The sequence below is a fragment of the Mesoplodon mirus genome, assembly GCF_964341445.2.
Source record: "Mesoplodon mirus genome assembly, chromosome: 12".
Taxonomy (NCBI): domain Eukaryota; kingdom Metazoa; phylum Chordata; class Mammalia; order Artiodactyla; family Ziphiidae; genus Mesoplodon; species Mesoplodon mirus.
Genome location: NC_138988.1, coordinates 83585052 through 83610898, shown reverse-complemented (window position 1 = coordinate 83610898; position 25847 = coordinate 83585052). Strand labels below are relative to the sequence as shown.

At 53.5% G+C, this 25847-nt stretch overlaps 3 protein-coding genes and 1 long non-coding RNA gene across 6 annotated transcripts in view; 2 read left to right on the top strand and 2 right to left on the bottom strand.

Moving 5' to 3' along the window:
• The window catches only part of LOC309814021, an 86497-nt gene extending 83660 nt beyond the window's left edge, over nt 1-2837 (bottom strand). Inside the window, exons 1-2 of the long non-coding RNA XR_014295588.1 lie at nt 2514-2837; nt 2172-2282 (exon numbers count right to left, since the gene is read on the bottom strand). This is a non-coding gene — a long non-coding RNA (uncharacterized lncRNA). The remainder of the gene's footprint in view (nt 1-2171; nt 2283-2513) is intronic.
• A 143-nt stretch (nt 2838-2980) lies between these two features.
• On the top strand, nt 2981-8732 carry GTF2H4 (general transcription factor IIH subunit 4). 2 transcript variants are annotated; one of them, XM_082639327.1, is made up of 14 exons: nt 2981-3157; nt 3794-3936; nt 4192-4296; nt 4651-4782; nt 5052-5148; nt 5242-5330; nt 5544-5655; nt 5781-5849; nt 6259-6342; nt 6587-6719; nt 6896-7026; nt 7673-7720; nt 7894-7972; nt 8440-8732. In XM_082639327.1, exons 2-14 carry the CDS (start codon nt 3797-3799, stop codon nt 8610-8612), a joined length of 1392 nt encoding a protein of 463 aa, XP_082495453.1. In that variant the 5' UTR covers nt 2981-3157; nt 3794-3796; the 3' UTR covers nt 8613-8732. The 2 variants fall into 2 exon arrangements, with proteins under 2 accessions (XP_082495453.1, XP_082495454.1); XM_082639328.1 differs by lacking the exons at nt 2981-3157; nt 3794-3936; nt 4192-4296 and having other exon boundaries at nt 4761-4778.
• An 86-nt stretch (nt 8733-8818) lies between these two features.
• On the top strand, nt 8819-20631 carry VARS2 (valyl-tRNA synthetase 2, mitochondrial). Of its 2 annotated transcripts, XM_082639316.1 has the most exons (30): nt 8819-9002; nt 9477-9704; nt 9838-9919; nt 10036-10136; nt 10428-10549; nt 10880-10946; nt 11039-11136; nt 11671-11752; nt 11923-12042; nt 12406-12517; nt 13233-13321; nt 13819-13909; nt 14049-14176; nt 14294-14397; nt 14585-14666; nt 14985-15061; nt 15142-15217; nt 15507-15612; nt 15830-15900; nt 16029-16154; nt 16370-16474; nt 16632-16700; nt 16833-16911; nt 17032-17159; nt 17291-17443; nt 18241-18447; nt 19133-19244; nt 19390-19565; nt 19744-19872; nt 19974-20628. In XM_082639316.1, exons 2-30 carry the CDS (start codon nt 9504-9506, stop codon nt 20067-20069), a joined length of 3189 nt encoding a protein of 1062 aa, XP_082495442.1. In that variant the 5' UTR covers nt 8819-9002; nt 9477-9503; the 3' UTR covers nt 20070-20628. The 2 variants fall into 2 exon arrangements, with proteins under 2 accessions (XP_082495442.1, XP_082495443.1); XM_082639317.1 differs by lacking the exons at nt 8819-9002; nt 9477-9704; nt 9838-9919; nt 10428-10549 and having other exon boundaries at nt 10040-10136; nt 19974-20631.
• A 4095-nt stretch (nt 20632-24726) lies between these two features.
• SFTA2 (surfactant associated 2) lies at nt 24727-25592 on the bottom strand (the record flags this gene model as incomplete). The annotated part of the gene is made up of 3 exons (XM_082639329.1): nt 25289-25592; nt 24952-25040; nt 24727-24813 (listed from the first exon to the last, which is right to left on the bottom strand). Exons 1-3 carry the CDS (start codon nt 25347-25349, stop codon nt 24727-24729), a joined length of 237 nt encoding a protein of 78 aa, XP_082495455.1. The 5' UTR covers nt 25350-25592.
• Nucleotides 25593-25847: the final 255 nt, after the last annotated feature.

Sequence of the window (25847 nt, the reverse complement as noted above, 5' to 3'; positions counted from 1 at the left end):
TCACGGGCCTAGCTGCTCCGCGGCATGTGAGATCCTCCTGGACCGGGGCACGAATCCGTGTCCCCTGCATCGGCAGGCGGACTCTCAACCACTGCGCCACCAGGGAAGCCCTGGCTGGTTTTTTATAAAATGATGATGCTATTTACTGAGCACCCTCTCTGTGCCAGGTACTATACTTATTACATATTGTATCTTATTTAATACAACACAGGAAGTAGTTAAAACTTATTGCCATTTCACAGAGAAGAAAACCTCTCGTTAGGTTAGCAACATGCCCGAGGCAGCACAGCCGGGAAATGGAGAAGCTGGTGGAAAACAGGCCCGTTAGCTCCTGGCTCTGTTCTTTCTCTCCAGGATGCTACCCGAGGGGAGGAGGGCATGAGCTCTCCATTACCCAACATAGGACGTTTTCAAGCACAGGGCGGATAGCCCTATGTCAGGGAGCTCTTTCCACAATCTCAGCTCCTACGAGCCCAGGCTGATTTTCTTTCTGAAGGCCAGCTCCAGGAACTCAGCCTGCGCTCAGCCTGACATCAGACACCTTGCATCCCTTAGGGCAGGGCTCTCCAAGAGAACTCTGTGATCATGGAAATGGTCTATATCTGCACTGTCCAATAGGTAGCCACTAGCCACATGTAGCTGTTGAGTATTTGAAATGGGGCTAATGTGACCAAGGAACTGAATTGAAAATTTTATTTCAGTTAATTTAAATTTAAATAGCCACAGGTGACTAGCAGCTCCTGTTCTGGACAGTGTAGCCCTAGTTTTCCCTACACTGTAGGGAACTGTGACCAGTCTGCCCAGCTCCCCCTTGCTTGCTCTAGTCAAAATGGAGTATATGGCCTATTTGAGTTTAACACACACATAAAAGCTTCTTTTACAGATGGCACTGGATTAGGTATGCCATTTTGTAATCTGCTCTTGTCCCTGTCATGATAGGTGGTACATAGCTCAGGCCAGTGTGCAGACAGTAACCTCCTCTGCAAGCGTTGCCCAGTATTCTACATTGCAATGACCCACATTTTATCTAACCAGCTCCCGGTGATGGACATTTGAACTGTTTCCATTGTTTTCATGCTACAACAACGAACACACTTCAGTAACCATCTTTGTATGTATATCTTTGTACCCATGTGGCAGAATTTCAGTATGCTACTTTCTTAATGGGGGAGTTGCTAAGTCAAAGGGTAATTACATTAAAATCACTGGTACATACCACCAACTTACCCTTAGAAAGGTGTGCCTATGTCAACCCTCCACATAAATATGAGTATGAAAAAAAAAATGAGTATGGTTACGTGCTCATGTATACTCAAGCCAACAATGAGGTTGTCGATCCTTTTTTTTTTTTCTAATTGGACTTTTTATTATTTCTTTAATTTACTTTTCCTTAATTAAGAATGAAGTTGAGGGCTTCCCTGGTGGCACAGTGGTTGAGAGTCCGCCTGCCGATGCAGGGGACGCGGGTTCGTGCCCCGGTCTGGGAAGATCCCATATGCCGTGGAGCGGCTGGGCCCGTGAGCCACGGCCGCTGAGCCTGCGCGTCCGGAGCCTGTGTTCGGCAACTGGAGAGGCCACAACAGTGAGAGGCCCGCATACAGAAAAAAAAAAAAAAAAAAAGAATGAAGTTGAGAGTTTCTTCATTTGGTTACAAGGTACTTGTATTTCTTCTGTTTATTGCCTGTTATTTCTTAATATTTCTACTGTGTTGTTTCTTTTTCTTTTATTTTTCTTTTTTTTTTTTTTTTTTTTTTGCGGTATGTGGGCCTCTCACTGTTGTGGCCTCTCCCGTTGCAGGGCACAGGCTCCGGACGCGCAGGCTCAACGGCCGTGGCTCACGCGCCCAGCCGCTCCGCGGCATGTGGGATCTTCCCAGACCGGGGCATGAACCCGTGTCCCCTGCATCGGCAGGCGGACTCTCAACCACTGCGCCACCAGGGAAGCCCTGTTTCTTTTTCTTATTGCTTTATAAGGGCTGTTTGTATTTTGTCTATTTTATCAAATATTTCTTCCCAGATTGTAATTTGTCTTTTAACCTTACTCAACGTTTGCCATAAGGAAGCTTTGTCAGTTTTGTGTCATTCTTTGAGGATTTTAAACATTGCTAAAGAAACCGAACAACAAAACAAGCATGGGTGGGCTACAAAGTATAACAAAGTCTTAGTTCTTACCATTTTGATTCCTGGTCACTGGCAAATGAACTTCAACTCCCAGTTCGGGCACTTTCTAGCTGTCTGACCGTGGGCAAATTTCTTAATCTCATTGAGCTTCCGTCTTCTAGTCTGCAAAGTGGGAATAACAAAACTTGCCTTATAGGAATGTGGGGAAACGTGTAGCTCTGGCTTTGGCTGAAGACGTTCCCTTCCCTTACCCCGCAGTAGTTTCATAAATCAAATCAGACCAATTGGTTTCTTTTTAAAACTGCATTTATTAGAATCTTCTAATTAAACGGGAGGTGGGGAGGTGGGTGGAAGCATGGAGGACGTGACAATTAAGATTTATTGAGTACTTACGTGCCGAGGAAGGCGCACTGGATCGAATTAACTCCTAATTCGAGAAAATGCTCTGGAAAGTGCATTATTCCGATTTCACGGGGAGCAACTGAGCTCAAAGAACCCAGTTTCGTGCGTCTCCAAACCCAAGCGCCTCACCACCACGTCTTTTCTGCGCCTCCGCCAGGAAGCTCTCAGGGCATTTCTACTCCCAGCGTCCCTACTCCAGCTCAGGTCGGTTAGATTTGCCATTGGCCGAGAGGGTGGAGAGCTACGCGAAACAAAGGGGCCCAACCTCTGGTGCCGCTGACTCTCAAGTAAAAGCCAGCCTCTCCCCTCTAGGCTTCCCCGCGGTGCCTTTTGGGAGTTGTAGTCAGACGCGCTTCAGCTTGCTCCCGGGTGGGGAAAGACAAGACTCCAATTCCCAGTATGCCCTGCGGCGGGCGAGCGCAGCGCTGATTCTTGTCCTCCCTGCTTCTCCACTCCTTCCCTTCTTTTCTGAATCCTCCACTCTGGTCTCCTGTCGGTGAAATCCTTCGTCCCTTTCCCATTTTTTTCTCTCATTTTCCGCCATCCTTTTCCCTATTCCCCGGAGCCAATGAGAGACATTGGCTCCGTTTAAGCGACGAGACTTGGAGTGCACGAGGGAGGATCGACACTGAGTGGTAAGGGGGCTGGGAGAGAAGCGGTGGCGGAGGTAATAAGGGAGAGCGTTGAATGAGAGGCGAGGACTGGGAGGAAAGTAGGGGACAAGTTAGGAGATCAAGCGGTGTGGGTCAGGCTGAATGGGGTGAAGTAGTCTTGGGGGCGGGAAGAGGAAAGAGGTGGAACTGGATTTGGGAGACATGGAGGGGTAAGGTAGTTATTGCTGTGCCCAGCAGGAGAAATGGGGCCAAGAAATAGATGGGAAGAACGGACAGATTTGGAGCTTATAGGCTGCTCAGACCAGGAGAGGTAGAAGGGAGAGAGGGTTGGGCTCCAACAAGTCTCTTTGTCACTGCTTAGGTAAAGATGAGACCAGTCATTGAAATACAGAGTTTGCAAATATGGGACAGTTAACAATTCTGCCATCTAGAAATTTAGAGAAGACTGGAGTTGAGGCCAGCAGTGGGGCGAGGAGGCAGGAAAGAGGGGAGGTTGGTCAGGTTTGGGAGAAACAAGAGGAGATGAGTGACATGAAAAAGGAAACCATAGAAAAGGTGCGTTTTTGTGGGGGCCAGTGGCTCTGGAGCCAGAGTGAGAAAGGTGAGGGGCAACACTGGCATGGACTGTGGGGGAACGCTAACACTTGCACCTCTCAGGTGATGGAGAGCACCCCTTCCAGGGGTGGACTGAATCGAGCACACCTACAATGCAGGAACCTGCAGGAATTCCTAGGGAGCCTAAGCCCTGGGGTATTGGACCGATTGTATGGGCACCCTGCCACCTGTCTGGCTGTCTTCAGGTGAGGACCCCCTTCATGGCAGGGACCATGGTGGGGAAATGTAATAAGGCCTGCAGACTGCAATAAGTTCTCGTGGGTAGAAGCTTGGCCCTGGTGGGCTTGGAGATTGAAGTGTGCCAAACCAGATGGAGGTAGTGGGGGCAGCAAGACTGGTCAAAGTGTGTGGGGTGAGGTGAGGTGTTTGAGGCCATTGAGAGCAGGGATGCAGTTCTCAGGCAGCTCTGATATTAACAGTTTCCCTCTCCTGCCTTACAGGGAGCTCCCACCTTTGGCTAAGAACTGGGTGATGCGGATGCTCTTTCTGGAGCAGCCTTTGCCGCAAGCTGCTGTAGCCCTGTGGGTGAAGAAGGAATTCAGCAAGTGAGTGTCTCCGGCATTCTCAGTCAGATACAAATTTCTCAATAGCCAGGTTTCCCAAACTCCCGTTCTTGGGACACTTCCAGGAAATATTGATGGGAACACCACAAAACTTGTAATTAAGCAAGTTTTGGGAAATTCCGTTTACTGTATTTTGCCTCTTGGAGAGTTGTGAGGTCTGTAAGAAGGCTCTGGTAGGTGTTACAGTAAAGAAATTTGCCTTAAGAAGACACTGATCTTACTCTGTGAAAGTGTTCCAAAGATCACCAGTTCAGAACAGGCAGAAATGGAAGCCTTTATGGGCCTCCTTCTTTCTGTTCTCCAGACATCCCCCTCACCTCTCTGCTTCTGTTCCAGAGCTCAGGAGGAAAGCACGGGGCTGCTGAGCGGCCTCCGTATCTGGCACACCCAGCTGCTCCCTGGTGGTCTCCAGGGCCTCATCCTCAACCCCATATTCCGCCAAAACCTCCGCATTGCCCTTCTGGGTGGGTATGTCACATCTTTTCCTAAGCTAGGCAGGGGAAATAGTGATTAAACTGCTCACTAAACTGCTGGAGGGGAAGCTCCTGAGGGGGCCTCTCTGGAAGCTTGTGGGCTCCACTTTGGAAGCTCCTTTAGGAATAAGTTGGACCAGACATAGCTACATGGTGTAGGAAATGTCTCCCACTCATGGCCCCTAGGGACGAAAGTGGAAAGAGGGCAGAAGGGTGGGTGGGGAACACAGGCAGGGTTCCTCACTCTCAACCGTCCTGGCATAGGGGCAAGGCCTGGTCTGATGACACAAGTCAGCTGGGACCAGACAAGCATGCCCGGGATGTCCCCTCACTTGACAAGTATGCCGAGGAGCGATGGGAGGTGAGGACTTGGGATTCTGTGTGTGTCTCTGCTTGTGCTCCTACTTCCCACGGCCTTTAGAGGCATCCGACTCTGTTCTCTTCCGTTCCTCAGGTGGTCCTGCACTTCATGGTGGGATCCCCCAGCGCAGCCGTCAGCCAGGACTTGGCTCAGCTCCTTAGCCAGGCTGGGCTCATGAAGAGGTGAGGAAGCCAGAGGCACAGCGGCTCTGTTTTGCCATCTGCTTGGGTCCCTGCTAAACTGAGTGTACACATCGGGTCAGGATTGCAGAGGGTTGACTGTAAAAGGAGAGCTGAGCAGAGTACGGCCAGAGATAAACCAAAAAAATGTGATCACACAGGTGGGATGGTGGCCTTTCTCCGCACACCTCTGCCATGGGCCCTCTCTGTCTCTAGTGCTGAACCTGGAGAGCCGCCCTGCATCACCTCTGCCGGCTTCCAGTTCCTGTTGCTGGACACCCCGGCCCAGCTCTGGTACTTTATGTTACAGTATCTGCAGACAGCGCAGGTGAGCAGGTCAGGGGCTGCCTGCCGGCATGCTCTGCTCTGCCCAGGACCCACTGAGAGACTGCTGCCCGTAGACTCTGTTCCCTGGTTTTTTCTCCTCATTTCCTCCCTCCCATTCCTCCCTAGAGTCGGGGCATGGACCTAGTGGAGATTCTCTCCTTTCTCTTCCAGCTCAGCTTCTCTACTCTGGGCAAGGTAAGCTGGGGGCTTGGGTGGGCAAGATGGGAAAAGAGTAGAGAGATGGGAAAGGGAAATGAGGTTATGGGGCAATACAGTGAAAGATAAGAATGAACAAAGGGGGCTTCCCTGGTGGCGCAGTGGTTGAGAGTCCGCCTGCCGATGCAGGGGACACGGGTTCGTGCCCCGATCCCGGAAGATCCCACATGCCGTGGAGCGGCTGGGCCCGCGAGCCATGGCCGCGGAGCCTGTGTGTCCGGAGCCTGTGCTCCGCAACGGGAGAGGCCGCAACGGTGAGAGGCCCGCGTACAGCAAAAAAAAAAAAAAAGAATGAACAAAGATGGGAAAAGAGGGAGTGTGTGTATGGGGTTGGGAAAGGGAGAATGAGATGTGTTTTGGACCCCAGCTGGCCATCTCTCTTCCCTAGGATTACTCTGTGGAAGGTATGAGTGATTCTCTGTTGAACTTCCTGCAACATCTGCGTGAGTTTGGGCTTGTTTTCCAGAGGAAGGTATGAGCACCCAGATACATGGCTTCTAGGGAAGAGGCAGGGTGGTATGGTGCCTTGGCCTTAAAAAGGAGTGGGGTCTCGGGAGGCAGGAAGCAGTTGCCAGGACTGAATGCTTGGGTCCCTCGGGAGAGAAATTGGGAGTTGAGGTTCTGTGCACTGGAAGGAATCTATAATGTCTGAGGAGGAAGATGAAGGGCAGTGACGCCGGAGAGAGGGCCTATTGCCTTTCCCTTCTCCTTTCCAGAGGAAATCTCGGCGTTACTACCCCACGCGACTGGCCATCAATCTCTCGTCAGGTGTTTCTGGGGCTGGGGGCACTGCGCATCAGCCTGGGTTCATTGTCGTGGAAACCAATTACCGGCTGTATGCCTACACGGGTGAGGCTGGACAGAGGGCCCCTGGGAGAGCAGGCTGGGGAGGGGAGTGGGGAAGGGGAAAGAAGGAGGAGGGACGGCCAGTTTCTGGTCATGTAAACTGGGTGGTTTACAGAGCTGAGGCTTGAGCTCTGGGTGTAGAGGAGCCTCCTAATCCTCGCTTCCTATCCTCGGGTCAGAGTCGGAGCTGCAGATCGCCCTCATTGCCCTTTTCTCTGAGATGCTCTATCGCTTCCCCAACATGGTGGTGGCACAGGTGACCCGGGAGAGTGTGCAGCAGGCCATTGCTAGTGGCATCACAGCCCAACAGGTATCGCCTCTTGGGGAAGGTGCAGGTGGGAAGAAAGGCTGCACCTGGCCTGTGGGGTACAGGGTGGTCACCTCATGGAAGGCTAGCATGGGGTCTGTTACAGTAGGTGGTGGTGAGTTGTCTACGTTTGAGCATCAGGCACACGAGAAATCAAGGCTCTAGGTGTGGGAATAGGTAGACCGTCGAGGGGAAAAGACACGGAAGAAGGACACCACCACTTCCTAGACGCATAGATGGCCTAGTTGTTTCTCTTCTCTGAGTCTCAGTTTCCTCATCTGGAAAATGGAAATAATGAGAGTTCTCACCTCATAGGGCTGTTGGAAGGATTCAGTGAAATAAAGGTAAAGCATTTAGCTCAGAGCCTGCCATGCAGTAAGTGCTCAAAAATAATAGTTGCTGTTATTTTAAAGATAAAAAAACGAAAAACAAGACTATGGAAAGGACAGATGTGTCAAAGAAGGAGTAGCAGACATCACCAGTGGGAACAGCACCTGGGGACAACAGCTAAACTGGGATGGGTTGAACTGTTGACAGGCATGTGCCCACGAGTTTTTAAACAGTTGATATTCAGTGACATTAGGTGACAGCTTAGGTAGCTTTCTTGCTTTCTTAAGCCCTTGATCCCAGTTCTTGTCTGTTTTCCTAGATCATCCATTTCCTAAGGACAAGGGCCCACCCAGTGATGCTTAAACAGGTACAAACAGGAGACTGGAGGTACAGACAGCTGCTGGAGGCTGACAGCCCTTGGCACCTGGCGATGAAGTGATGGAAAAGAGAAAGGGGCACCCAAATCTGGGGAATGAGTGGAGGGCTAGGGTTGTCTGGAGTAGTATTCCTGAATCTTACAGCCATCCCTTGCCCCTGCAGACACCTGTGCTGCCCCCCACCATCACAGACCAGATTCGGCTGTGGGAGCTGGAAAGGGACAGACTCCGGTTCACCGAAGGTGAGTGGCTTTTGGCGGTTGATTCTTGGTCATCGCAGAGCAAGACAATTCAGTCTTGATGAACTGAAAAAGCTATTCATGCATTTTATTTTTTGTTTACTGCATGGGCTGGTAAACGCATGCACTTTTTATTTTGGGGTGAGTCGGTGGCAGTAAATAAACTGTCTCAAATCAGTGCAATTTGGATTTAGCTAGAAGAGGGAAATTGGGAGGGATAATTCATAGTAATTTCTCTGGTTTTGGTAAACATTAATGGGTTTTCTTATTGTATTATATTGCTTTCCTGAATATGGCTGGATCCCACTAGTGTTAGGATGAGCCCTGGAAGAGGCAAACATAGAAGATTAGTATTTAAACGTGGTGGATGGCAAGCCCAGACCGCTGCCCTGAGGCTGCCACCCAGGGGCTCCGCGCCTCAGGTTCTCACCTTCTCTCTCTCCCCGTCGCTCCTGACCTGCGGACCCCAGGCGTCCTGTATAACCAGTTCCTGTCGCAAGTGGACTTTGAGCTGCTGCTGGCCCACGCTCGGGAGCTGGGCGTCCTGGTGTTCGAGAACTCTGCCAAGCGGCTCATGGTGGTGACCCCGGCCGGGCACGGCGACGTCAAGCGCTTCTGGAAGCGGCAGAAGCACAGCTCCTGAGAGTGGGGGACCGGACCCGGGAGGGCGGGCCGCGTGGAGGCGGGCGCGGCCTCGGAACTCAGGAGTTTTTTTTATTCACACGTCGGGACTCTTCTTGTTTAATAAAGTTGTGAAAGTGAACCATGCAGCCCCCGGCGCCTCCCCGAGAGGCTACCCCGCTCCGCGGAGAACGCCCTCTTCTCCGCGTCGACAGCCATTGGACCTGGAGGGGAAGGGGGTGGGGCCGAGGCCAGTTACCGCGCATGCGCCCGGGCGGGGACCCGCCTCCCAGCGCCGCGGTGACCGCGAGTCAAGTGCCGGGGTCCGGTTAGCTGGTTCTCGAGCGCCTGCCGCCGCCGCCCCAATCGCTCGCAGCCGCGGGGCGCCCTGGGATAGCGGCGGGCTCACCGGGTGAGCGCGCGGCCGGCCGGCCTTCGGGGAGTGGGAGGTGCTGCAGGGTCAGGACCCACGCGGCGGGACGGGCGGGAAGGCCTGGCACGCGCTGGCTGGGGGCAGTGCGGACGGCCTCTGGGGCAGGAGAACAAGTAGTAACCCTGGTGGGACTCCTTGCTGGCTCTCGGGAGCGCAAATGTCCATCATCTGCCAGAATCCCTGAGTCCTTTCCCTTTTCTCTGTGTCCGCGGTCATCCCCACGTCGCAGATGAGTAGGTTGAGGGCCTGAGAGTCCTACGCTGTCCCGGAAGAGCCCTGTCGACATCATGCAATCTAGTCTTCACAGAGGAAGGGTTGTGACGGATGGGATAGATACTTAAAATAACAGACCAGTGCTTGGAAGGAGGCAGAGAATAAGGAGGAGGATGTGATTTTGGGAGGTGTGACCCTCCCTCACCCGCCTAACTTCCTAATGTGCTCTCTCTGGAACAGACCTTGGCCCCTTTCCAAGTACTCCAGATGCCTCATTTGCCTCTGGCCTCTTTTCGACCACCACTCTGGGGGTTGAGGCCCTCAAGGGGACTCCCCAGGTCCCATCCCCTTTCCACCCAGTCAGAGCCCAATGGATCAGCTGTCTCCCAGAGGAACCGTGAAGCCAAACAGAAGCGCCTGCGACAGAAGCAGGCGGCACTGGAGGCTGGAATCGCTGAGAAGAGCAAGGTTAGGGGTCAGACAGCTTGTCCTTGGTTCTCTGAGAAATCTTGGGAGGGAGCTGGAGGAGAGACTGGCTGGATTCCAGATACCTGGGGTATATTCGAATTGCATCCCCCCTTCTGGTTCCTCCTCTCTGCAGTCACCTGCAGAATCCAGTAAGGCCTGGACCCCTAAGGAGATAGTGTTGTATGAAATCCCCACGGAACATGGTGAAAAGAAAGGTAACTAGGACACTTGAAGGCTTTTTCCCTCACATTTTGGTTGCCCATTCGGTCTGCTGAAATGCAACCTGGGAACAAAACTCAGGAGTTAGTGGAGCTCTCCTCTTCCTCCATAGATGTCTCCCGGCCCCTGCCTCCTGCATACAGTCCCCAATATGTTGAGGCTGCCTGGTACCCTTGGTGGGTGCGAGAGGGCTTCTTCAAACCAGAATATCAGGTTAGTACGTGGTAGGGAGGGGTGCTAAACGGTCCTCAGGGCAGAATGGCCCATGAGGTTGGTGGGCATGAGTCTGGAGCTCACAACCAGCCACATTGCAGAGGCTGCCAAAAGCAGGGAGAGCTTGCCTTCTCCCTCTGGTGTATCCAAGCTGTCCACAGGTTTTCCCCTTCCCTGTTATTTGCCCGACTGTTTTTCCTGCAGTTCTTTCTGCCTTGGAGACACCAGAGTGTGCTATTTCCCCAGGAAACATGCAGCCCTCTCTTGCCCTTTGACTTTCCCTTCCTCTAGGCCAGGCTGCCCCAGGCCACACGGGAGACCTTTTCCATGTGTATCCCACCTCCCAATGTCACGGGCTCCCTGCATATTGGGCATGCGCTGACCGTAGCCATACAGGACGCCCTCGTGCGCTGGTGAGACGGGAATGGGGCTGCTTGAGTTCTTGGAGGGGAAGGAGAAAGTGGGAAGGAGTGAGGATAAACAAACATGTAAGACCAGGGATTCCTGTGAGGGTTTTTCTTTTCTTTTTATTTATTTGGTTGCTACAGGTCTTAGTTGCGGCAGGTGGGCTCCTTAGTTGCACTTGCCAGCTCCTTAGTTGCGGCACATGAACTTTTAATTGTGGTATGCATGTGGGATCTAGTTCCCTGACCAGGGATCGAACACCGGCCCCCTGCATTGGGAGCGCAGAGTCTTAACCACTGTGCCACGAGGGAAGTCCCATGACGGTATTTCTTTTGCAGGCACCGGATGCGTGGGGATCAGGTGCTGTGGGTCCCTGGATCAGATCATGCAGGGATTGCTACTCAAGTATGTCTTTTGCCACTTTTCCTTTTCTTGGGTGACAGAGTTCTTCCCCCAGAGCGACCTGATTCTCTGTTTGCCGCCTCATCTTGCTGTAGGCTGTGGTGGAGAAACAGCTGTGGAAGGAGCGAGGAGTGAGGAGACACGAGCTGAGCCGGGAAGACTTCCTTAGGGAGGTGTGGAAGTGGAAGGAAGAGTGAGTATGGTGGGCAGGACTGGAGGGGCCGAGACAGCAGGTTTGGGTCCTGGCTTCCCAGCCCCTCTCTCCTAACATGTAGTCCAGGCTTTTTCCATTCGGTCCTAACTTCCTGTGGTGACTTAAGCTCTGAAGCCCCTTAGCATTTGGTGGGGTCTCCAAGCTTTGTGTGTATGTGTGTGTGTGTGTATTGTATACGTTAAAATGTAGATGCTTGTGTATATGTACGTATATATATGTATGTATATATGTATGTTTTTCCCTCTATTTATCCCATTTTCCTTTGCTTAGATTTCATCATCTCTCCTCAGCCATTCCCACTTTCCATCCACCTGAAATTACCCTCTTTCTTCCAGGTCTGTTAACATATGCCATCTTCTCTGTAAAGCTTCTTTGGGTTTCTCACAAATCGGCTGCCCCTTCCCCTGTTACTGTAGAACTTTATGCTTCTTTCAGTGTCATAGAAGGCCCCATACTGGGTTTGTCTGTGTCCATTAGCTTCTAGAGGCTAAACCAATGCCGTACTCACTCCAGGAAAGGTGGAGAGATATGTGAGCAGCTCCGAGTGCTGGGGGCCTCCCTGGACTGGGACCGAGAGTGTTTTACCATGGATGCCGTGAGTGTTCCACGCCGTGGTCCCTGTGGGTGTCAGGGAGGTGTTTAGAGCTCTGTGCAGGGAAGCGTGTTGCTACTTGTGTTGGGGTAGCAGGGTGGGATGCCTGGGTCCCTGAGTGGGGTGATGGGCTGAGAAGAGGCGGTTGGATGTGGACACTCAGATCATTCTAGGGCTCCTCAGTGGCTGTGACAGAGGCTTTCGTGCGGCTCTACAAGGCTGGGTTGCTGTACCGGAGCCGGCAGCTTGTCAACTGGTCGTGTGCTTTACGCTCTGCCATCTCGGATATTGAGGTGAGGCAGAGAAGGAGAGGCGGGTTTGTGAGAGCTCTGAGGCACGGGGAGAGCTTGGGCTTCGGAGCCAGACTGCCTGGATCCACATCTGAGTCTGGCCACCTCCCAGCTGTGTGGCTCCTGGCAGGCTGTTAGCTTCTGTCAGCCTCAGTTTCCTCAGTCTGTAAATTAGGGGTGATGGAAATGCCTGTGTCATGGGGATGTTGTGAGAGTTCAATGAGGGGAGGGAGGTGGCTCCTGAATCCTCCAGTGGCTTTTAGATGAGTTGCAGGGAGGCGGGGCCGTGGATGAATGGAGGTGGGAAGCCGGGTGCAAGCCTTGCAGAAAGGCTGCTCTCTGACCCTGCTTTTTCCACGCCTCCAGGTGGAGAGCCGGCCCCTCCCTGGCTGCACGGAGCTTCGGTTGCCTGACTCGCCCACCCCTGTGTCTTTTGGCCTCCTCTTTTCCGTGGCCTTCCCCGTGGATGGAGAGCCTGGTGAGGGTAGTCCTCGGAAAGGTCACGCACTTGCCTCTGCTTCCCCTGTTTTCTCAAGCCCACGTTGGGCTGATGGAGGGAACCCACCAGCCTGTCTCCCACATGACAAGGAACCTTGGTAGTGTTGCGTCCTCATGGGCGCTCACCCTCGGTATCCTGGGCCATGTAAAAAAAAGTGCACGTGGTCACTGCCCTGTGGGAGCTTAGCATAATTCTGCAGGAGGCTGCTACCCCCGGAAGAGACAAAAGATCAGTTCTAAAGTGTGGTTTGAACAATAAGTGTTCCCAAGAGTTTGGAGAAGGGGAAGATAGATGAGCTGGAATAGTCAGAGGAGGTTTCTTGTAGGAGGGGCTGCTGCTTGCCCCAAAGAATGCACAGCATTTATGATCAGGGCACCGAGAACCCCCAGTGTCCTCTGTGCACCAAGCAAGGATTCTAGTTGTATTTATTAGCATTACTGAATGCTTGTCTCGCAAGCAAGTTATTGAGGAATTCTGCAGCACCAGACACCCGCTCCGGCCTCTGGTCATTAGCTTGGGGGAAACCTCAGGCTCCTGTAGGCACTGGTCCTAGTTTTCTCTAGTTACTCCTGGGGGCCTGCTCAACTTTGACCATCCCTGTCCCCTCCCTTTGCCAGTTCTCCTGGCTTTGGCTTTGTCAGGAGTGTGGGGTGAGGGCGAGGACCAACTTTAAGTGCTTGAATTTTGTCTTCAGATGCAGAGGTTGTGGTAGGAACCACGAGGCCAGAGACGTTGCCTGGAGACGTGGCTGTGGCCGTCCATCCCGCTGACTCCCGATACACGGTAATACACAGCACGCTTTCTGCCACATGGCCTTCCCACCCCCATCCTCTTCCCTTCCTTTTAGAATGGCAGCTCCTCCTCTCCGCTTTCTCTTCCTTTTCCTAAAATTTCCCTTATCTCAGTTCTCCAGTGGCTCTTCCTGATGTTACACTTCAGCTCAGGGGCTGACAAACTATGGTCCGTGGGCCAGATCCACCTGCTGCCTGTTTTTGTATGAGCCACCCTCGTTCCCTCTGTATCGTCTGCAGCTACATCATGTATTATCTAACTCGGCCATGGTGGTGGAGTGGAGTTGTTGTACAGAGACTGAATTTGCCTCTTGGCCTGTAAAGCTTAAAATATTTGTACTCTGGCCCCTCAAGGAAAAGTTTACCGGGCCCTGCTCTGGCCCTTTACCTTCTGGATTTCACCCTCATATTCCCAGGGCTCTCATGCCCACCCCAGACCCTTCCATCCCACACACGTGCCTGTCCTTGATCCCTCTCCCTTCCCTTCAGCATCTACATGGACGACAACTTCGTCATCCCTTGACGGGGCAGCTTCTCCCCCTTATCACAGACTGTGCTGTTCAGCCACACCTGGGCACAGGTGAGTGGGGGCAGGGGAGAGAGAGGAAGTCAAGGCTCCTGGGGGACAGGAGGGAGGGATAGGGTAGCGTGGGCGATGACGATACATCTGGAAAAGCCAAGGTCAGGGTTCAGTGCTTACATCAGTTCTGCTTCCCTAGGGGCAGTGAAGGTGACTCCAGCTCACAGCCCTGCCGATGCTGAGCTGGGGGCCCGACACGGCTTGAGCCCCCTGAGTGTCATTGCGGAGGATGGGACCATGACCTCCCTCTGTGGGGACTGGCTGCAGGTAGTACCAGCTCAGTGATACCCCATTCTTTGGGGGCACCCTCTGCCCCATCTCCCCTCTCCCACTTTCTTGTTTTCCTAGCAGCCTTTAAGCTTTCCTGTTGCTGCTTTTCCCCAGGGTCTTCACCGATTTGTGGCCCGGGAAAAGATTCTGTCGGCACTGAGGGAACGGGGCCTGTTCCGGGGATTCCAGGACCACCCTATGGTGCTGCCCATTTGCAGGTAACCCCATTTTCACTCCTTTCCGTAGGGACCACCCCCAGATGGGAATGGATGAAGCTTAAGAGTGACGGCAAGATGAGCTGTGCACCCTTTATGCTAGAATACCAGCTCTGTGTCAGTGTTGTTTGCTGCTGTATCCTCAGCGCTTGAGGGCCTGGCACGTAGTCGGGTCCTGTGTCCCTTTCAGCCGTTCCGGGGATGTGGTAGAATACCTACCGAAGAGCCAGTGGTTTGTCCGCTGCCGGGAAATGGGCGACAGAGCTGCCAAGGTGAGGCTGCAGTGTGAGGAGGGCCTGGGGCCTGGGCCGGGGCACTCCCTGAGCAGTGGAATGAAGAAACAGGGAGGCTGGGGGCCCTTCTGCCCCACAGACCTCTCTAGCTGTGCTCGTTGAGAGGAGAACCGTGGGGATGGAGGCCTGGTGCCCAGAAAGGGCTGGCTTGCATCCTCACTCAAGCCCAGAATCTTCTCAGGAGGCTTGGGAGGTTCTTCCTGAGTTTTAGAACCACTTCAGAGACCACTTGTCGCATTCTTGGGGGGTTGAGGGGTGCAGGTAGGGAAGCACCATCTAAAGGTCCTTTCCCTCCAGGCTGTGGAGTCAGGGGCCCTGGAGCTCAGTCCCTCCTTCCACCAGAAGAACTGGCAGCACTGGTTTTCCCACACTGGGTAAGGAGAAGGGGGGCTCTCAGGAGATGGGGAGGGGGCCCACTGGTTATGCTAGAAAATCACTCGTGTCCTCCCGGCAGGGACTGGTGTGTCTCCCGGCAGCTGTGGTGGGGTCATCAGATTCCAGCCTACCTGGTTGTAGAGGAGCACACACAGGTTGGTAGGAAGCAGCGGAAGGGAGGGCTGGGTGTGGCTGAAAGAGCCTTAGCACAGGAGTCCAAGGACTTCCAGTGCCCATCCCAGCTCCCTGCCTTTGCTGTGCTTTCTGGTCTTGGTCATGTAAACATCTGTTGTGGGATCAGAGCTCCTGAGCTGGCGATTCTTCATCTCACCACCAGAGGGTGCCGGCCATTCTCAGACCACCTGAGAACATGAAAACTCAGTGGTATTTCACACCCGTCAGGTGCTGTTCTTCCTCACTCTTCCCTACCCCTTACTTCTGCAGGGCGACACGAAGGACTGTTGGGTGGTCGGGCGGACAGAGGCTGAGGCCAGAGAAGTAGCTGCAGAATTGACAGGGAGACCAGGGGCGGAGCTGACCCTGGAGAGGGGTGGGTACCGGAGCTGGGGAGGGCAGGGGAGGGCATCTGGGTGTTTGAGGGAGCAGGTACTGAGGTAGAGAAGGTAGGGTCGGGAAAGCTGGAAATGGGACGGAGGGCTCGATCCCTGGTCTCTGTGGGTGGGGCTTGGGCTGGAAAGGTGGGAGCAGTGGGCTGAGGTTCTGAAGCTGAGGTTCCAATTGTTCCCATTCCCCATTCTGTTTCCCAGACCCCGATGTCCTGGATACCTGGTTCTCCTCGGCTCTTTTCCCCTTTTCTGCCCTGGGCTGGCCCCAAGAGGTGAGGTGTGTTGAGAGGAAGAGAGTGAAGGTGGGGATGAGGAAGTGGCCCCCAGGGCCCCCAGAGAGTCTCGAGAAGAGCTGGAGGCCCTGGGCTTAGGCCTCTCACTGCTTATCTTTTTCTCCTAGACCCCAGACCTGGCTCGTTTCTACCCCCTGTCACTTTTGGAAACGGGTGGTGACCTCTTGCTGTTCTGGGTGGGCCGCATGGTCATGCTGGGGACCCAGCTCACAGGGCAGCTCCCCTTCAGCAAGGTAACGGCCCTTTGGTGCCCTGCCCCTCTCTGTGACTCCCCAGTCTTCCCCAAGCCTTGTCCATTCTAACCCCTAATGTGGGGTTTTCTGTGTTCCCAGTTCCTTTGTCCTGATTCACTTCCCAGCCTAATCCCTAAAGCCTGGAGGAAAGCCAGGGGATCCTCCAGGGGAAAGTTCTCCAGGCCCCCCTCTGCTGACCCCCTCCACGCCCCCAGGTGTTGCTGCACTCCATGGTTCGGGACAGGCAGGGCCGGAAGATGAGCAAGTCGCTGGGGAATGTGCTGGACCCACGGGACATCATCAGTGGGGTGGAGCTGCAGGTCAGGATGAAGGGCCCGAAGAGGGATGGGGTTTTCAGGAGAGAGGAAGGCAGGGGAGGGGCCGGCAGGGTGGGCTGGAGCTGGGAGGGTCAGTAGGCGGGACCCTTGTAGGGGCAGGGTCTTCCACTGAGGCCAGTGAATTACTCACCCACCCCAGGTGCTGCAGGAGAAGCTGAGGGATGGGAATTTGGACCCCGCAGAGCTGGTGATTGCGGCCTCAGCACAGGTGAGTCACCAGTGTCTGAGCCATCCCAGCCTCTAGCTCGTGGCCACCGGTTTCCTCTGCGACCCAGCAACCCAGCTTCTGGCCTTGCAGCCTCATAGGCAGCTGCCACCCCTCTTCTCTTGCTGGTTGCAGAGAAAGGACTTCCCTCATGGGATCCCCGAGTGTGGGACAGACGCCCTGAGATTCGCCCTGTGCTCCCACGGGGCCCTGGGTAAGCCCGGGCGAGGGCAGCCGGCGGCGGCCCCTGTGCAGTGGGGCAGGGCAGGGCAGGGCCAAGGACTCCCTGTGCAGCCACCACCAGTGCACGCTGCCTCCTGTCTCTCCCTCCCAGGGGGCGACTTGCACCTGTCTGTCTCTGAGGTCCTGAGCTTCAGACATTTCTGCAATAAGATCTGGAATGCCCTGCGCTTTATCCTGAATGCTCTTGGGGAGAAATTCGTACCCCAGCCTGCAGAGGAGGTAAGAGAGAAAGAAGGGGTGCTTGGGAGCTGGGTAGTCTGACATCTGAGGCTTCGTGGAGGGTCTAGAAGGAGAGGAGGCAGCAGAGTGGGAGTCAAGCTGTCCCACCCTGAAGCCCCTTCTGCCCGCAGCTGTCCCCCGCCTCCCCCATGGACGCCTGGATCCTCAGCTGCCTGGCCCGCACTGCCCGGGACTGCGAGCGGGGCTTCCTCACCCACGAGCTCGCGCTCGTCACCCACGCCCTGCACCACTTCTGGCTTCACAACCTCTGTGACGTCTACTTGGTGAGTGAGGCGAGGGCATTCCCCCTGCAGACCTGCTTCCTGTGCCCCGGCGGAGAGCTCTGAACTGGGTTCCTAATTCTTCCCTCCAGACAGGAAGACAGATGAGATGGGGAAATCCTCATTCCCCTCTTCCTTGGGACTGGCCCGGGCGCTGTTCCCTGCCTGTCACCAGAAGAGAGAGGAGGAGGAGGGGAGATTTCTAGAAAATCAAGTCTGACAAAGCAGGATTGGGAGGCAGATGGAGATTTTTTTTAGTCCCTGTGATTGCTGAGTTTGGACCCTGGGCAGGCTGGGAGCTGGGAGCAGACAGGGAGGAAGAGTAGGGGTCTTTAGACCAAGGGCTTCTCTCAGAGGGAGGGCTTGTTAACCGCGGAGTGTCAGTCCCACCCCCAGAGCAGCTCAGCCAGTAGGTTGGGGGGTGGCTGGCAAGAATGTTCATTTCTTGTCCCAGGTGATGCTGACACTGATGGCCCAGGACCACTGCCCTAGATTTCTGTTTCTCAACTTTTTAAAAATTTTCTGTCTCTTTTTGATAAAAAAAAAAATACTCAGTGCTTTTCATCCTAAACAACACAAACCTCCCTAACAATTTTATTCCCCACCCATCCCTGAGAGTCCCTGCCCTAGATTTCCCGTTGTCACATGCTCCACACTGTGTCCAGGGACAGTTGATGGTCTCAGAGATGCTGGGGGCTCCTGCCCGTGTTTACCCACAGCATCCTCACTGATAGGGCGGCGAGCGTGTGGAGGAAGGACATGGCCATGGACATCGCCTGACCCCTTGGCCTCCTCCCTAGGAGGCTGTGAAGCCGGTGCTGTTGCACTTGCCCCACCCCCCGGGGCCTCTTCAGGTCCTGTTCTCCTGCGCTGACGTCGGTCTCCGCCTCCTCGCCCCGCTGATGCCCTTCCTGGCTGAAGAGCTCTGGCAGAGGCTGCCCCCCAGGCCTGGTGGCGCCCCTGCCCCCAGCATCTGTGTTGCCCCCTACCCCAGTGCCCGCAGCTTGGTGAGTCACGTCAGTGGAGTCTTGGAGTGGGACTTCTGGTAAAGGCTTGGGGAGCAGTCTTCTAGAAGGGCTTGCTGCTGTGGGGTCGTTGACAGTGGTGGTCTGTATTTTGCCGTGGAGTCTTTGGGAGGATGGATTGTTCCTGTAGGGCTGGGGTAACTCCAGGGTGTTGGGGGCGGTATTAGCAAGTGGTTAGAGTAGGATGTTGTCACCAGACTGACACTAGCTGTGTGTTAGTAATAGTACATGTCATGGTTGTGATGAGATTAGTTAGTGATAGGATATCCCAAAAATCTTAGTGCAGTTTTAAGCTTTAATAACTTGAGAAGGATAAAATGCTACAAACTCACCCAAAAAATAATTCTAAAGTTTAACTCAATTTCTTTTTTACTTACTTGGTTTTGTGAGTTTTGAGTAATACCTTTTAAATTCTGATTTTTGGTTGTTTGTCATCTCCAGTCAGAGCGACTAAACAGACATTAACTAGCGATCATCTAAGACCTTCTTAGATGGCACCCCAGTTTTTGCCATGTTCCGTTCCTTGAGGTGGTGAATTATGTGTGTGGTGGAGAGAGCAGATTGTTGCTCTAAGGAGACAGGGGTGGGCGGGTGGAGGTTAGAGCCAGGAGAATTGAGACCGAGTCTCCCAGGTGCCCGCTTACCGACTCTGGGTGCCCATCTCCAGGAGCACTGGCACCAGCCCGAACTGGAGCGGCACTTCTCCCGGGTTCAGGAGGCTGTGCAGGCGCTGAGGGCTCTCCGCGCCACGTACCAGCTCACCAAGGCCCGGCCCCGAGGTGAGGTGGCCCCTGGGCTCCTGAGTCTCTGCAGACAGGAGGGGCTGGTGGGAAAGAGGGGGAACCTGGAGAACAGAGCCCAGAGTTGGGAGGTGCAGGATGAGGAGCTGATCTCTTGACCCTGACAGTTTCCTTTCCTCCCCAGTGCTGCTGCAGAGCTCAGAGCCAGGAGAACAGGGCCTCTTTGAGGCCTTCCTGGAGCCCCTGGGCACCCTGGGCCACTGTGGGGCTGTGGGCCTTCTACCCCCAGCTGCAGCAGCTCCCTTGGGCTGGGCCCAGGCTGCTCTCAATGACACCGTTCAGGTCTACATGGAGCTGCAGGTGACCAGAGGAGACCGGAGGAGGGAGGGGTGGGGTTGAAAAGGATGTTGGGAGGAGGGCAAGGGGCGGGTTCTATAAAAGTGAGGTGGGGGGAAAGTGAGGAGGGATCTTAGAATGGGGGGAAGGGCATGCTGGGTGGACTGCAGATGTCTTGAGCCTTCTCTCTGTTCTTCCGCAGGGCCTGGTGGACCCCCAGACCCACCTACCTCGGCTAGCTGCCCGAAGACTCAAGTTGCAGAAGCAGCTTGATGGCCTCATAGCCCGGACCCCATCAGAGGGAGAGGCAGAGACTCAGAGGCAGCAGAGGGTGAGGCTGGGGCAGGCCACCCAGGATGCCTGACTCCCTAAGGGAATGTGGGCTGGGGGGAGGCTATACCTCGATCCTCACCTGCTTCTCTCCTTGCCCAGCTTTCTTCCCTCCAGTTGGAACTGTCAAAACTGGACAAGGCGGCCTCTCACCTCCGGCACTTGATGGATGTGTCTCCCAGCCCTGGGGAGCTTTGAGCTCTAACCATCCCTGGTAGCTTTCCTCCCTCCCAGACCCGCCTTTGAGGACAGATTCGGCAGCTGTCATGGTGCTGTGGAACCTCAGAGACCGTGTGGTCCAGTTCCCTCCTGCGTCAATGAGGAAACAGACTGGTTTGGTCAGAGTGACTGGGTGTCCTCGAGACGCTCACGTTTTTGCCCCAGCCTCCCTCCTATGCAGTCCCACCTGGAAGTTTAGGAATGAGGAAATTCAGATAAACTTAGAAACCCAAACATGTCTGCTTGTGCTCCTTTTGTCCCTCTTTCCCCCAGCGGTGACTTTCCGCCTCTTGGTTGTTCCATGACACTTTGGTCTGGGAGAGAGGCAGGTGGCCTCTTAGCGCTGGGTTCTGGGCCACAGTGGGAGTGTGGGTGCTGGGCGGGGCCTCCCTCATTGGAGGAAGGAGGAGCTCTCCGTAGGGCCTGGGGACAGTGACCTGGCTTCCACCTACTTCCTGCACTTACTGACAATGGCCCGACTTCTGCAGGCCCTTCCTCTTCTGCTTCTCACCAGAAGGAGGCTTCCCTGCTTCTTGGCCTTATCGCCAAGGGTTCTGAGAGGATCCGGGACTTCCTGCAGGCCTAGGGGGAGCTGTAGGTTGTGCAGGTGATTGAGTTCCCCCCTGCTTCTGTGTACCTGAAACCAGAGTGCCAGGGACACACCGCCCAGCCCCAGGCAGGGATATACACATGTGCAGATGCCCACCTAGCCACCTCCACCTCCAACACCTTGTCTCATTGGTGGAATTCAGGGGCCTGGCCCTTCCACACCCAAGTGACATTCTGTCCAGCAGCTCTGAGAAACTACTGTGTGTGCGGGCCTATACTGGGCTGGGTCCTCTGTGGTGCCATTTAATCCGCCCAAGAACCTCATGAGATGGATATTTGCTCCATTTTAGAGTTGAAGAAACGTGCTCAGGGAATAAAAGTAACTAGTCCAAAGTGTCAACTGGGATTCAACCCAGTTAGGTTAGGTGCAAGTTTTCTAACTGCTGTAACCAAGCTTTAAGGATAATGGTGGCTAATCTATAAAAATACTGAATCACTGTGTTGTACACCTGAAACTAATATTGTAAATCAACTATACTTCAACTCAAAAGTAAAAAAAGTTATTTTAAAAAAACAACAAAGACGGGCTTCCCTGATGGCGCAGTGGTTGAACGTCCACCTGCTGATGCAGGGGACGCGGGTTCGTGCCCCGGTCTGGGAAGATCCCACGTGCCGCGGCGCGGCTGGGCCCGTGAGTCATGGCTGCTGGGCCTGCGCGTCCGGGGCCTGTGCTCCGCAGCGGGAGAGGCCCCAGCAGTGAGAGGCCCGCATACCGCAAAAAAAAAAAAAAATGGCTCAGACGAGATGGGTGTTTCTTTTGCTGGGCAGAAGCAGTGCAGGACTCTGAGTTAAAGGGTCCCATACCCCTTTTGATCTTACTTTCCTGACATTTTGATACACTTCCCAACTCTGGGTCTAAGATCTCCCACCACTGTATCCACATCCCACCCAGAGGGAAAGGAAAAGGAGGGAGTGAGCACCTTCCTTTTTCCCTTCCCCCAGTTCAACAAGTATTTCTTGAGCACCTATTATATGCTGGGCCCTATTCTGGACCGTTGGATTCATCAATGAATGAAACAAATCTCTCTGCCACTGTAGTTCTTTCATTCTAGCAGGGAGAGTCAGAAATAACACATGTAAATAAACTAGTGTGTCTGAAGGTCATAAATGCCAGCGGGGAAAAGGGTGAAATAAGGTAGGGGGCTCGGGTGCATATGTGTGTTGGGGGGAGGCAGGTTGTAATATGAAACGGGTCAGGGCAGAACTCATTGTAAAGGCGAGGTTTAAGTAAAGACTTGCAGGAGGTACAGGAATTAGCCAAGTGGATGTCTGGGAGAAGAGTGTTCCAGGTAGAGGGAAGAGCCAGAGCAAAACAGTAAGATGGGAGTACACCTGGAGAGCTCAAAGAGTAGCAAGGAGGTGGTAGGGGGCAGGGGGAGAGTGAGAGGTGAACTCAGGAAGGTAAGGGATGTGGTAGGGATCAGGGAAGGCTCAAGGCAAGCATCTAGACCTGTGCTGTCCAAAATGGTAGCCACTTGACTATCTAAAATAAAACTACACATTCAGTTTTTCAGTCACACTAGCCACGTTTCAAGTATTTGATAGCCACGTGTGGCTAGTGGCTACCATATTGGTCAGTGCAGGTTATAAAATAAAACATTTCCATTATCATGAGAAGTTCTATTGGAAAGTGCTGGTCTAGGACCTTGTAGGCCTTTGTAAAGACTTTGTTTTCTTCCCTCTGGGAGAAGGGAAAGGAAAGGAAGTGACTTTCCTGTCAAGGATATTACCAGGAAGTTGTATACATACTTCCTTTCTACTTGCAACCCGTTGGACAGAACCTGATCACAAGGCCATTCCTAGCTGCAAGGGAGGCTGGGAAATGTAACATAGCCATGTGCTCAGCTAATATTTACATGACTATCCAAAAGGAGGGGAATGGCTTATTAGGGGAAGGTTAGCAGCCTCTGCCACCCCTAAGTCTAGTGAACCCCAAAGCATTCTTTTTACTGCCCCACTCTGCCTTGAGTCTGGGAAGAGAATTCTTTGAGAAAAGAATCTGGAAATCACAGCCCTGTGATCCCAGGCCCTGAGATTCGAGAACCAGGTTAAGAAGCAGTTAGCTTGGGAGTTCGGGACTGACATGAACACACTGCTATATTTAAAATAGATAACCAACAAGGACCTACTGTATAGCACAGGAAACTCTGCTCAATATTCTCTGATAAACTAAATGGGAAAAGAATTTGAAAAAGAATAGATACATGTATATGTATGGCTGAATCACTTTGCTTTACACCTGAAACTAATACAACATTGTTAATCAACTATACTCCAATATAAAATAAAAATTAAAAAAAATAAAAAGAAGCAGTTAGCTGTCTGCTCCTCCAGCCTTTTGGAGATCCAGACATTTAATCCCTTGACTTGCTTGGGGCCTATTCACTTGACCCATGGGTGTCACCTGCCCACCAGTGCAGGCTAGGGGCCAGTCATGAAATATTGGGGCCCTTTGGAGCCCCCAGCTACCTCTCCTCCGGGCCAACAGTCTCAGGACAATTGTCAAGGAAACTAGAGGAATTTTGTTTTATTATGCTTTCTCATTTTCAGGGATACTCCATATGGAACTGTTGTCTTCCTCTCCCCCCGAAGGAGTCAGTCTCTAGTTTCATATGGTGGTGATGGTGTGTGGCGGGGGTAGGGTTGGTAGGACAGGTATTGTGGAGAACAGGAGGCAATCATACCAATGCCCTCCACATGGTCAAGTCTGGGCTGCATGCTTGCATTTTGAGACAGCCGGTAAGAGGTCAAGATCATCTTGAGTGTGGAGTCAGATGTGTACCTGCCTCAAGAAAAGCAGGAGATGGGAATTCCCTGGCGGCCCAGTGGTTGGGAGTCTGCGCTTCTACTGCAGGGAGCATGGGTTCAATCCCTGGTTGGGGAACTGGGATCCTGCAAGCCACGCAGCCAAAAAAAAAAAAAAGGCAGGAGAAGGAGGACCCCTGGGACTAGGATTTATATGCTGGGACCAGGTTTCCACCCTAATAATGATCCTTACCTCCCAGGTCCACTATCTGACATGTACCATGGCAAGTGCCCTAGGTAACTTATCCATGTAATCCTCAGACCAATCCTAGGAAGCAGGTACTATCATTATCCTCATCTGGCAGGTAAAGAAATGGAGGCTCTAAGAGAATAAGAAACTCACCTACGATTTAAGAGTGGGCCTGTGGGACTACACGTTCCCATAGTTACCAGCACAAGAGCGCCCATCCTCTTCTCCCCACCACTCTGCCAGGCTGGCCATCCTCTCACTAGCTGAACCCCTCATCTCTCACCTGAACTGCCCCCCACGCCACCTCTTACCCAGACTGACCTGTGTGGATCCCTTGGTCAGGGGGCCCATATCCTGGGGGTGTTCTGCTCACATCCCTGTCTGAGGTTCCTGAGCCCCCAGTCCCAAAGCTTAAGCAGCGGTAGATGAAATTAAAACCTTGCTTAAGCCAAGGCATTTGCCTGGTGTCAGATCTCTCCACTGCTAATGGACCTCAGTGAGTGACTTATGCTCGCTAAGCCTCAATTTCCTCATCTGTAAAATCGGATAATGAAACCTATTATGCTACATGCAAGATTGTTGCAAGCATTGAAATGGGAAAGCTTCACGCCTGGAACAAAGCAGGAATTCAATAAATGTTCCTCTTCTTTATTCCCAGGTGTTCTGAAGAACTCAGCTTGAAGTGTGTGTGTGTATGCACATGTGTATGTGTGTGTGGCCTGCATGTGTGTGTGTGTGTGTCCAAGCAGTTAATTCCCCAGATTCCTTCTGGCCTTTGACACTGGTGTTAGGAGAGAGAGCGTCCACCCTGGAAACCCTCTGCTTAACGAGGGAGAGTCAGAGACTTGAGTGTCCAATTCCATTTTCCTGCTGGCCCCTCTGCTCATGAACCCACAAAGTCAAGTCATTGAGCTCAGCATATTTACTGCCACTCAGCAGGGTGAGGGCCTGCTGGAAGACGGGGTCAGGCATTGCACCTGGACCCCGGGGACGGGATGCCCCAGCCAAGAAGGGCACAGGCTTCGACCGCTCTCAGACTTTGCAGGTGACGTGGTGTGGGGATCCTGCGTGATGCAGGGTGACATTGGTCCCTGATGGGAGGTGGAGGAGGGAGCAGAGGTGAGGGAGAGAAAGGGTTAGAGGGCAAGGTGTGAGATGGCCCTCACCCACACCCCGGAGACAGCCAGAGGCCCAAGCTGACTCAGAAATGCACTCCAAGTTCACAAAGCCCCATCCTTTTCCCTCCCCAAGGACTACCTTCTCGAGCAGTCCCAGGAAGCTGGAATCATAGGAGGAATTTGCCAGAAAGGAGTTCTTCATCTTCAGTTGCAAAGTCATTTCTGACCCTAGGGATCCAAAAGCACAGCTTAGGACCCAGCCACCAGGGCTGGATTCCCTCAGAGATGCGGGCACCCCTTCCTGCCCCACACCCACCCGAGTTCCTCTTCCCTGACAAGGCCCTTCCAGACCCTCTCCCTGCAGGAGTTCAGCCCTGAACACTCAGGAGCTCAGGACTAGGGTGCCTCCATCTCTCTCATTCCCTTTCTCGGACCCTTGTCTTGGGCACCCAGGTGTCTAGCCTTCCAGACGTTACCTGTTCCCTGTGAGCTGGCGAGGAGGGTCAGGAGGATGAAGAGGGACAGCCCAGCCCCCATCGCGGCTCTATCACTTCTTGCTTCTCAGATGGACAGAAGAGATGTCTGAAGACCTTCTGGCCTCTCCTTAACTGGCCTGCCTTCCTACTCCCCACTCGATCCTTAGCACAGGTGTGTAGGGGGGGATGGGAGGGGGAAGCTGGGTAACTGGACTTTCCAGTTCTCTCCGTTTGGCTCTGAGGACCCAGGAGAGGGCCATTCACTGGGCTGCTGGGGAAATAGAGGGTGGTCCCCTTTCCTGGATCCTGCGCTCCACTTCTGCCCCATGTCTCGAGGCTTGAGGAGGTGGGTCCCTGGTCTCACAGAGAGGGAAGCTGAGGGTGTCCCTCTGTGCAAGTGTCTGGGCCCCACCCAAGCCTGGGCCTCTCATTGCTCTTTAGGGATTAATTATTAACTGCAATTAATTTCTGTCATCCATGCCACCGAAGGGCTCAGGAATGTGGGCCCAAAAGGGAGGGGCGGGTTAGGACACGTTCTTCCCAAACCCAGGTGTTCTGT